Source organism: Rhamphochromis sp. 'chilingali' (genome assembly GCF_963969265.1).
Source record: "Rhamphochromis sp. 'chilingali' genome assembly, chromosome: 16".
NCBI classification, from domain to species: domain Eukaryota; kingdom Metazoa; phylum Chordata; class Actinopteri; order Cichliformes; family Cichlidae; genus Rhamphochromis; species Rhamphochromis sp. 'chilingali'.
Window position 1 is genome coordinate 28,681,617 of NC_137943.1, and position 12,547 is coordinate 28,694,163.

The following is a 12,547-nucleotide window of genomic DNA, read 5'->3' on the forward strand; positions in this document are numbered from 1 at the left end:
GAACATACCTGAAGATGATAGCTGGGAAAGTGAGAGCAATCATCAGTCTTTCATGTGTGGATGATGAGTAATATGATTAATGACTGACTAGATAAGAAAAAACTATTTCAGAGGCGGCTAAGAAAGATAGTGTCACGTTAATAAATAATAGGGTGTGTGTTATCATAGCTGACCCATCTATTGATCGAAAGCTGACTCCATATTTCTTCCCACTGTTCCCACACCACCTACATGATCCAGAGCTGAAAGTCCAGAGATGAGAAAGAGTGCAATTATGTTTACAACTCCCAGCTGTGACTACAAGCTACAATATGTTTCCATTCATAATGTTACACTGCCTAAAATGATAAGACCCACAGTCAAATGGGACCAACTTGTCCATGAGTATTTGGACAGTGACCCGACTTTCATTATTTTGCCTCTACACACCACCACAGCAAATTAATGCGTAGAATCCAACAGCCAGAATGTGACTAAATGAAGACCTTTGGATTTAATTCTAGTGTTTTAACAAAAGTATCATGTTGAATGTTTTGGAGTTACAGTTACATTTTAGTTCCCTATTTATAAAGAAATTAATTTAGCACAGAAAGGCACATACTTTGTTTAATCCAACTCATTTTTCGAAAGTTTGTACAATGTTATGTCCTCAGTCACTATTTTAAAGCCTTATTTAATAAAATGTGACCAAACGTGACACATTTACCCCACATGTCTTTTGTCCTGCCATCCTTCTCTCACCCCAACGGTCGGGGTCCCTGAGCCTGGTTCTGCCGGAGGTTTCTTCCTGTAAAAAAGGAGTTTGTCTTTCCCACTGTTGCCAAAGTGCTTGTTCATAGCGGGTCATATGATTGTTGGGATTTTCTCTGTATGTTTTATTGTGGGGTCTATCTTATAATATAAAGCGCCTTGAGGTGACTGTTGTTGTGATTTGGCGCTGTGTAAATAAAATTGAATTGAATTACAAGTGACCAATCTGCAGCAAGTCTAAGATGTAGTACCAGATAAATTATCTAACGCTCAGTAAATAAGCACATATTAAGATTTTGTTTATTATCAATAATCACGCTATTTTTAAAAAACAAATTACATTAACTGAAAGATGGTAGCTATAGTGAAGAAAGAACAAAACATCAGAAACCCTCAGTAAATACGATATTGCCTTTCAATTTACTGTGATAAACAGATTCAGCCAGACCTTGCCCATGGCACTGAAACGAATGACTTGTGGAGTGAAGTCATGGACAATTATTAGATGAATGATGAACAATAGGGGGGACTCTCTAGGGAATAAAAGGCTGAAGGACAACTTGGGCTACTGGACTGAGAAAGCCATGGGCTGTTTTTTTTCCCCTCTGGTTGTGGCTCTTAGATGGCAGTCCAAATCCATTTACAGGGAATCAACTTTGACAGTAGATTTAGATAGCCTTTAAAATCATTACTTATATTTTTAGCTGTTCTCTTCCTTCTTGGAAAGCTGTTTGCTTTCTTTCATTTGTTCACCTTGCTCATTCAATCATTTTGTACGAGTTTGAGTCTGTTGTATAATATTCCAAACAGCCCAGCTCGCATCTACATATTCACCCTCTAATCCGGTTGTATAAATACATATTGAAGAATTTTAAGGTTTATTATATACTCTGCTTTCTAACTAATTCTGCACTTAAGCAGCCATTTAGCAAGCATTTAGACCGTGAATACACCGTAATCTTAAGCCTCGGCTCGAGGAAGCAAAGGCAGGGAGTGTCCTCTTTTCCTAGGAGAAACATTAGTGCATTTAGCAGGAGGTCAGAAGTGTCTCCTTCACTTCAGGCAGCTACATCTTCATATTAATGTGCTTACATAAACCTTAACCTCATGTTTGCTTAAAACACCTCGGGCCAATATAATTAATTTAAACCTACCCCGAGAAGAGAAACATGCATAAATTATTATATGCACCTACTCACTGAAACACTCATCAACCAGATGGACTACACCATGGTCATCACAGGAAATAGCAGATTGAAACTGTCTTTAAAGGGCACACCAGCGACTTTACTCAAGATGTTTAGTTTGGTTGTGGAAGGTAAACTTTATGTCTTCTATAGTTGTATAATTTCTGAAATGAGCCAAAGCAAGAATTAAAATCTGAATATCTTGGTTGCTTTATTTCAGTCGTAGTTTGGATGAAGAAGAATTTCCAGGAAGTGCAACGGATAAATTGATCTCTTTTTCAGAATGGAAACATGCAAAAGTGTTACAATCCCTGGGTGTTTTGAGTTTTGTTTAAACTTTGCATTTCTTAGTTTCTCTGTTTATTGATAGTCTAAAGGTTTGTTTCACACCTAGTTTACTTCTGGGCTTTAGTTTATTTTGTGTTCCTTGAATTCCTTTTGTTCCCATGTCTGGTCTAGCTCCATTTGTGTTTTTGTCTTGCAATCCCTTGTGCCGAGTTAGGTGTTATTCCTCAGTGTCTTGTTCTTGTTTTCTCTATGTTGCTTAGTTTTCTCATTTGTGTTTTTTTTTTTTTTTTTTTTTATCAGTTAAGATTGTTTTGTATTCCTTCTTTGACCTGTCATTCTTCCCTTGTGTTCTCATGCCTTGTCTAATTTTCGCCTGTCTTTGATTCTGTGTTTAGTAATTTCCTGATTAATTTTGATGGTCTTGTGCTTGGTATTGAGTTTTGCCTCCCCTGTCTCATTAATCCTGATTTACTTCCTTATGTGTTCCTTTGCGTCCCCATCTTATCTTTGTCCTATTGTCTTTCCATGTTCCCCTATCTAGTCTTCCTGTTCTGCTCTATGTTAGCTCGTGTTTCCTGTTCAGTTGTGTCTTCCAGCTTTCCTGTGCTGACCAGTGCTTCCTATGACTCATGTCATTTACTTCCTCGCCTCACCTAGTGGTCCCTTTAATTTATATTATGTGTTTTTGAAGCTGCAGCATTAAAGCTATTATGTGAGTTCACACCTGGCTTCTCAAACTTTCCATTTGGGTCTGCAACCTGTTCAGCGCACAGCACTAGATGATAAAAAGGTTGTTATGAGTGTGTTTGTGTAGAAATGTCTCAGACTCTAAAATTATGCTTTTGTAACTGTTGTAGTAGACTCAAAGCAGTTTGCAAACTGATCAAAACTTTCATATAATGAGTCATGTTTATTGAACTGGGTTATAGTTCTTCCATGTGGCTGTTTGTTAGATTTAGGTAACAAGGCACTTCATTAGGTATAAGACAAAAAGTCAAGTTGTATAGATGTCTAAAGGGAAAACACCCTTCAGCCCCCTTAGTCTTACACATCACTTTCCAGGTAAGTTAAATATCACAAATTTCATGCTTCTACATTATAGTTCTGTTACAGTGCTATGCAGTCAAACCGTGTCAGAGACACATTCACACTACAGCTAATTTAGATAGACCAATTAATCCAACACCAGCCATGTCTTTGGGGTAGATGGAAACCAGAGTACCCAGGGAGAACACCACACAGAACCACCAAGCTCCTTGTTAAGGTTAAATATCCGTGCTTGAATTGAAATATGTTTACCAGATGTTTGAAAACCAACTTTTTTTTCGATTTTTATGAGTAATGAATCCCATCAGAAAATAAACTACTTAAGTAGTTTGCCTGGGTTTGCAGAGCAACATGGACATAAACATCAGGGGGGAGTAAACACAGACAGAAGAGGGGAAATGAATTTTGAACCTGATCCTTATAATAACTGCTTTTGGTTGACTGGACATTAGACACTGAACAGTGTCCAGTGGAATTTATTCACTAATTAGAGATGGCTTGTACTGCATCTGCTGAAACCACACCCAGCTTTGAATAATACAGGCTTTTGTGTTTCATTATTAGTACACAACAGCCATGGGGAAATCAAGGCCAGCGAATCAATAACAGAGTTTAATACAGTTGTATACATTCCTCAGTTGGTTTGTCCTTTGGCAAGCTGCTAATAAATCTTTGGATATGGGTACAACACTGTTTAGTTGTGTCGTTCACAGCTGCTAACAGTAACAGACGCACCATGTAATTAAATAACCAAACCGGATATATCTCACATGTACCAAAGCTTTGCTCTGATAAAAAACTGTTATCCACAAAAAGCAATATTCCAGGAAATCTGAGGGTTTTTTCAAACACTGGCAAGTTATTATGTCCCAATAAAAGATCAAAATTAATTAAACAAGCCTCTAATTAATCTAGAAATATATTCAGGGCTGTGCCATACTTCCTACATTGTGCTTAAGGACACACAAAATAAAACTGAACAAAGTGAAACATGAAAACTTTCTAAGGGTACAATTAGATCAAAGAGATAAACAGAGTGGTCCGTGCCAGAGTACCTACTCTGTTATCGATAATGTTATTCAAGGACATGTATAATTGTGGGATTGGGAATCTCTTTTTTACAGCGTTTTTCAGCCACTTTGGTCAAAATAGCTGACAGTAGTTTGCAGCAAATTCAAGGGCCACTCTAACTCCAACCTGCAGGAGGTGGAGTTCATTCATGGGCCACTACAGTATGTTGACCCAAACAAGGCTGCAAAATAGAGCAAGGGCAATTGTGCCAACTGCAGTTCAAGTTCACTCACAGAATGAGAAACTCTCTTGATAACAAACTCACATTATTGCTTGGCTCGATATTTGTTATAAATAAAATATTTGCAAGGAAAGACGAAAACTCAAACAGTGACTAATAAACAACAATTTTGCTGTTTTGTTTCAATTTTACCACTCTGATAAACCTGCTGTCTACTGCTTTGACATAAACAAGTGCCAAAAATGGCATTAATTGTCACCTGGCCATTGATGGAAACTAAACTGAAGAGAACGATTCCAAAAACATGATGACATTTTTTTAGTATTGTGAGTTTCTCAAAAGCCACTGGCACTGGAGATAACAGATGGTAAAAATTTGGGTTTAGGAAACTGGGAAGAAAAAACGACTGCCTTGCGTGGAGAATTGAAAAGTGTCTGGAGCACCGCAAAGAGGAGAGGTACACAAAAATTACACAAACAGAAAAATGCATTAATCGTACTAACACAAACACACATGCAATGAAGCTCATGAAGATCAAACAGTATTTTAAGCATGCGTTTCTGTGACCATCATCTTGTCCGGTTCACTCAGTAGGTTAAGAAGTGATACATAGACTAGTGAACTAGTATTATTTTTTGGGGAAGGATGATTGAATCATAGCAGGGGTCAAACAGAATGATGCAGGAGGGTCAGATGAGTGGAGACTAATAGATTCTTGAGTTTCTTGTTTCTGATGTGTGAGGGAGGTCTTATCATGACACACATCTGGGTACATGGGGGAAAACAAAACTCATTATCTAATAGAATATTGCTGTTGTGTGAGGTGTGACTGGTGGATGAATGTTTTGGGGATTTACTGATGCATTTTTTTTTTGGTACCACTTTGAACCTGCCAGTTTTGATCTATCATTCTAAGAGAGTATGCTTAGACAACTTCTAAAAAGAGGCCTTCATATTTTTTGATTTTTAACAGTGCACTGAGATTTTTTTGTTTGGCAATTTTCTCTTTTTCAAGCAGGCCTGCAATATCGGGATCGAAAGCGCTACACAACATGTTGAACAATCGCAAGTGAGCTTCTCCAAAATTAAAATGGGCTCGGGAGAAAGCCACTTATTTGGGACAATCAAAAAAACAAGTCCCTGTCAAAAAGGATTCAGCGAGGTAATCCAGTCTAAATTCTTTTTTTTCTTTTTTGAAATGACGTCATTGCTGGCAGTAGAAACTTATTGCGTCACGAGAGGTTCTACTGTCAGCAAATAAAAAACGGGGACTGACTGGACTGACAAATGCTTGACTGACTTGACATCAGTATGCAAGCTTGCACCTCCACCCCGAGTGACCAAAGGGTGGATGTATGTATGTTTCTTTTTACAGGAGCAGAAAGATGACAGCAACAGATTGCATGAGCTTTTGGGCCGTGCTGACTTAACCTTTTAATTGCCACTTTCTGTGTCTTTGTGAATTTACCAGCAGTGTGTTATTCATGACCTTGTATTGTTTACAGTGCAGAGGTCACTGTGAGAAAGTGTGCATACAGATGTGTTGCGCTAACATCTACATCACTTTTTCCACCGCAGAGGGTTAATCGTGGGATCTAATCACATGATTTACAGCAGGACACACCGCTGGCTAATGTTTTTTCTTACGACAGGGCTTGAAGTGAAACTACTCCAGGGGAGAAGCCCTGGGAATTTTTAAGAGACAGTGCACAACTTTATTGTGCATGTCTAATTGTGATAACCTGACATAGGGCAAAAGAGGGTTTTCTGGGGAAGTTTTCATTTTTAAATTGCAGAGACCGTGACATGAGGGATATGGAAGGATTGACTGAGGTGCAAATGTAGACCATGACCAGGAGAGAAGGCTTCAAGAGGACCAGTGAGAAGCAGGGACCATCTCCAGGACAGCTGACAAACGACAGTGGGCTGCACAACTGGGCTGCACCACTGGGCTTCCAAAGGATTGTCACGAGGAGATTTTGAACAGCAAAATCTTAAAATAAAATGAAAGAGTTTCGATGTTGACGTTGAGGAAGACAACTAAGGTGTACGACGTGCTCTGCCTTAAATCGTCCGTGGCGTTGGAACAGAAATCAAGGGATGGAGAGAGCGTGCCAAGCTCCAAAAGTGAGAGCGCAGAGGGAGATCAGTGTTGGAATTATGACTCTGTAAATGGCACAGACACCAGGAGCCATGACCATGACTGAGAATGAGAATGACCACCTAATGCGGTTTCACTTTGCCATGCAAAGTACTTTGACACTCTGGAGAAGACCTTTCCTCTGGATCATTGTTGTTTCCATTTGCATGTGAGAGCTTAGATTGTGGGGAAGATTAAAGATGAACAAAGGGTGGTGGGAGAACAGTGAAGTGAGGATACACAGTGTGAAACTCCTTTAAGTGTACAATAATGTTGATATGATATACAGAATGTCAGGAAAGAAATTCTGGTATTAATGTGATTCTTGATTTAAGAATCAAAGGGTGGGATTGTATAGGAATTTCTTTTACTTCTGTATTAATCACATTATTTTATTGTATAATGCCTTGGTGCCACTGGATTTAAACAAGTCTCATACTCATACATTAAGACAAATGGTGGGGGTGTAGTAAGGAAGTTGGGGGAAGCAGACAGCTCCACAGGAAGAGTCTTTTGTCTCTTTGAGGACTCTGGTAGGTAGCAAGGGAGTGTGAACCTTAAGGTGTGAAACAGCCTTTTGTTCCTGAAGAAGGTATTTAACTGAGAGCCATGCTAGGCTCAGAGAGACTCTGCTGAACGTCTGCCCCGCAGTCATGCAGGCTCTCCACAAGCTTGGTTTTCTGTTCTTTGTGTGTTTGGATTAAAGAATGTTAGCTACCGCTCACTGCTCGTCTGCAGGCTTTATTTAAATGGAAAACTTCCACAACAATATGCAGAAGGCTGATGTGACAGAGAAAAATGTAAGGGACCGGGTGAGGTGGAGGCAGATGATCTGCTGTGGCAAGTTCTGAAGGAAGAAGGTAAAAGAAGAAAAACTGTCAAATGACAGAATAAAAGACAGCTGTAGAAACAGCTGTGGAAATTGTTTGCAGTTATTGTGTCAGTTAATCAGGGACTACAGCTCAAATTTATCTAAGTACCTCACAGACTCATCCAGATATGATTAAAAGTAATCGTGTTTCAGTTGTTTACCTTCGAGATTTGATTCAATTCAATTTAATCTAATTTTATTTATATAGCATCAAATAACAACAGTCACCTCAAGGCACTTAATATTGTAAGCTCAAGACCCTACAACAATACAGAGAACCCCCAACAATCAGACGACCCCATTTGAGCAAGCACTATGGCGATAGTGAGAAGGAAAAACTCCCTTTTAACAGGAAGAAACTTCTGACAGAACAGGGCTCAGGGAGCGGCGGCCATCTGCCGTGACCGGCTGGGGGTGAGGGGAGGGAGACAGGACAAAAGACATGCTGCGGTAGAGAGCCAGAGATTAATAATTACTCATAATTAAGTGCAGAGCGATGTATAAACACATGGTGAGTGAAAAGAGGTCAGAAAAGGAGAAATGCTCAGTGCACCATGGGAAGCCCCAAGCAGCCTAGGTCTATTGCAGCATAACTTAGGGTAGATTCAGGGTCACCTGATCCAGCCATAACTATAAGCTTTGTCACAAAGGAAAGTTTGAAGCCTAATCTTAAAAGTAGAGAGGGTGCCTATCTTCCGAATCCAAGCTGGGAGCTGGTTTCACAAAAGAGGCCTGAAAGCTGACTTCCATGCTACTTTTAAATATCCTGGGAAGCACAAGTAACCCTGCAGTCTGAGAGCGAAGTGCTCTGTTGGGATGATATGGTAGTATGAGTTCTTTAAGATAAGATGGGGCCTGATTATTCGAGACCTTAAATGTAAGGAGCAGAATTCTCAATTCAATTCTAGATTTGACAGCAAGTGAATGAAGAGAAGCCAATATAGGGAAAATATAAAAAATATTTTTAAAAACAATTTTGGTACCAAGAATCAATTTATTGGTTTGGAATCATAAGAAATCAAAAGTAATGAAGAAGTTTCAGCGCCTGATGTTGTTATGCGAGACAGATTTTGTGATTTGAATGAAACCTTTTAGTAATACGTTTGGTCTCTGCTGAGACTGCACGACCTGCCCTTCACTGCTCTACTTTCATAAACAAGGTTTTTCAAAATACACAGAACTCTGTCACGCTGTTGATATCAAAAGGTGATTAAATGCGCAGTGACTTTGCGGCCCTGCTGTTTCACTCACACACTCACTTTCTTGAATCTCATCACACAAAACCCAGCGCTCCACTCCTCCGGCTAACAAGTCATTGGAGCACCATCTGTGGCTGTTAAAATATGTATTTCTACTTTGTTGTCATTTAGTACCTCAGCCATAATGAACAGTGAACCATCTCCAGGGGTGGTGGAGATGTAGATATAAGGCTAAGTCTAAAACCTGCAGCTGGTGTTCTCTCTCTCCCCTCCACCCCTGCAGTCTTAACTTATTACGCCGCTGTGGTTTATGGTCCATGCATGATGAGTGTGCTGCTGGGTCAGGCTGTGCGACACAAACAGAGAGAGACAGGCAGAGAAAGAGGGGCCAAAACAATTTAAAGCTGGACCAACAGAAAATTGATATATTTCTATCTACTGATAAGTGAAATGCTGTAAAAAGGCTTTTTTTTTTTTTTTTACAACATGAGAGAAATGGTAGTGGGAGGAACAAAAGCACACGGAATGAGTTTTCAGAAATGACCCAAAAAAGGAGTGTGTCAGGAGAAAGAGTACAAATAGTGAGCAAAATAAAGTGATGTGGCCATGACACTGACAAAATAAGCAGGTGGGGAAATCAAAAGAGGAAGGAAGTGACACGATACAAGCAGCCGTTCTATTCAGATGCAGCTGAAGAGCAAAGACCCAGGTAATGGGGAGCACAACAAGATGGCATTATAGAGAGAAGCGGAGCGAGAAGACGAAAAAAGGAAATCTGCTGTATAGAGACGAAGCTGACAGCAAACAGGAGGACAAAGAGAGAGAGAGAACAGAAATGAGCAGAGACATGAGTGCATTTAAGCAAGAGAAGAGAGGCGCAGCGGGAGGAAAAGGAGCAGAAAGGATATGATACGGCGGAACAGCTGAGGAAATTAAGCTATTTTGGTGAAGCTGTAGTGTATAGTGGATCTGATAACTTGACATCACCTGCGCCCCCTCATCCATCCAGCTACAGAAGAAAGAAAGAATCTGTCTGCAACTCACTCTCTTTACTGTCTTTCACCTGACCATCTTTCCATCAAACTGCAGCAGAACCACAAATAATGGTGCAGATTGCTTCCTTTGTCACTTTTATGGTAATGTGCCACATTATCATAAAGATGTGTCACAAAGTGTCACAGAGAGGGCTACAAGGATGCAGACTGCAAGAATGAAATACTGAAAATGGACAAAGACGATGGTGTTGGTTCTTCAGCTAAGAAAAGTCAAGGAAGAGAATGAAGAAGAAGACATGAAAAGAATGAACAAATAGAGCATCTGGTCTCATATCAGGGAGGTGTGGAAAAGGAGAATAAAACCACGGAGAGAACTTTTACATCTGTTTCAGTTAAAAATTGCAATGGCTTATTACACATAAAGATTCACATCAATTCGTCTCCATTTTCCTCTTTTTTCGTTAACTCCAGCGAAATGTGGACGATCTCAGACCTGCCTCCACGTTTACAGATGACCTGAGCTATAAAATAACTGCTCAGTTAGATAAAGAAGTTGCGGAATCAAATTGTCTCTCCGATCTGCGTTCCACATTTTTCTCTCTCCCACACCTGACTCCTGTCAGATGTGCGTGTGTGTACGAACAGACGTGGCTCAGTTCCAGGATGATCGTCACGGTGTACTGAACACCAAATTAACTATGAAGTAACAATGTGCTTTTAGAGCATGCAAAGCAAATTAACTGCCGTCTTCAGCTTAGATTAAAATACATATGTTGATACCTCTCCAGAGCAACACCGTCCTCGTTTTCGTGGCCAAGCTCCCTAAGAGGAAATATTTTACCATGAATAAAATGTGAGGATTAAATATTTAAAAGTCGGAAAGGTGAAAATCTGCATTGTAAATAAGGTCGACTTCACTTTATGTGTGTAATTTTGATGCTGATAGAGTTTTAGTAAACAAGAGGAGATCTGATCACTCTTACTACAGCGAACCACTCCGGTACAGTGATGCGCAACAGAGGCGCGCCAATTCTCAGAGCAGCACCACATTTTCCTCATCATCACAACAAGTTCACCAAACAACAGACTCAACACATTTGCACACAGTACAGAGACAAGAAACTCTGATTTTCCAAAAAGAAATTAAACACTGCTCTGTGCGGTCTGCGCTGCCCGCACTCCCCGCATATCCTCCGGGAAAAGTAAGACGCGCACAGCCGGCTCACCTTCTCCGGTTGTCCCGTAAGAGATGGAGAGAAGCAGGGCGACGTGAGCGATAATCCAAGCGACTCTTTTAGTCCCCAGATCCATGATGAAGCGGCAGGAGGCTGCAGAGAAGCCCGGCGGCTGCTGGAGGAGAGACGGTCGACCTCTCCTCTCCAGCTACAAGAGAGATCTCCTCAAGCGCGAGGCAAGCGAGGAGGAGGAGGAGGAGGAGGAGGAGGGGGCAGAGAGAAAATAAGAGAGGGAGAGAGGTGGCTGAAGTGTGTTGTGCAGTCCCGTCCAGTTTATCAGAACTTAAATATTTCTGGATGTTTCAGTCAAAGATAATTGTTCTCAGGTTTTGTTTTGTTTTTTAGCTATATGCTAATATCACCATGCTAAAATAGTCATTGTCATTTATGTTTAGCTACCCACTGTAAGAGTGACTTTTCTTGACTATGGCTCAGGAGGTAGAGCAGATTGTTAACCAATCAGATCTTTGGTGGTCAGCTTCTCCAGTCTGCATGTTTAAGTATCCTTTATCAACACAATGAACTTCTGTATCCTGAGTCCAATTTGAATCCACACACACACACAAAAAAAAACAAAAACCCCACACTCCTGTGGTTTCTGAAGACATTTAGAAAATCTGGAGAACTATTGCCCAGCACCAATTTTAAAGATTACAAGAAAATCTGTCCCCTTAAATTCAAAATATAAAGAAATGAGAGATGGCTAAACCCTTTTGAATGTTACTGTATATGAACCAGTTAGCCCAAAACAGCTAAAATAAATTATATAAAGAACATGTGTTCATACAGAGTTGTGTAGCAGTTTGGTGTCATATGAAAGTGAATAATATCCACAAGCAATAACCGATGATGCATTTAGTGCAAACTAGATACAATGGGAGCAGCAGTGACACTGAGGACTGTGTTTCGGAAGAGATAACAGAGGAAGTACATGACTGTATAACCCCAGGGTGAGTGTAACATGTACAGCATGTACAGCAGTGTGAAAGACAATAGCAGGCAGTGAGCATGACAGTGAGTGGGAGGCTGATCATACCGACTTCTCGGGAAATAACCAACCTAGAATCGAAATGAGAAGATTTGTATGGTCATATTCAGGTCGTGAGAGATTCCAGTTCTCTGATCAGAAACAGCAGAAACAAAGGAAGATGGGTTCAATATAAAACCAACTGTGCTAAATAAATCGAGCAGTTATATGTCATTCCTGAAGGGAAGGGTTGGATTTTGCTGGCAGATGAAATCAAGTGTCAATCTGTATCATTTGTCACGGCCTGATAGCGGCAACTTTATGCAGATATTATTCTCTTCTGCAAGAATCAGATTCCTTACAGATTAAGAACATAAATTAAATGAATGCCAATGAAGACTTTTGACCTTATTGTGGGTCATAATTATTCACCACTGCCTGCTGAGTAACACTGAAAGAGTGAAGTGGTTTTGCTCAATTTAAATTCAGTTGGGTTCTGTATATTTAAAGATCATCACAAAAGAACCACAGAAACCTTTCACACCACTTGATTCCAAACCACGAGGGCTGAATATGCAGACATATTAGGATAATTTATGGATCATTGCAGATTCCT

The 12,547-nt window shown here is 40.1% G+C and overlaps 1 protein-coding gene across 3 annotated transcripts in view; it reads right to left on the reverse strand.

The window, feature by feature from the left end:
- The window catches only part of LOC308412922 (contactin-associated protein-like 4), a 126,700-nt gene extending 115,562 nt beyond the window's left edge, over positions 1–11,138 (reverse strand). For 2 of the 3 annotated variants that reach the window (XM_080907618.1, XM_080907617.1), the window contains exon 1: positions 10,956–11,138. In XM_080907618.1, the coding sequence (XP_080763744.1) occupies positions 10,956–11,040 (85 nt within the window). In that variant the 5' untranslated portion in view covers positions 11,041–11,138. The remainder of the gene's footprint in view (positions 1–10,955) is intronic. The other variant, XM_080907619.1, reaches the window with a different exon arrangement.
- Positions 11,139–12,547: the final 1,409 nt, after the last annotated feature.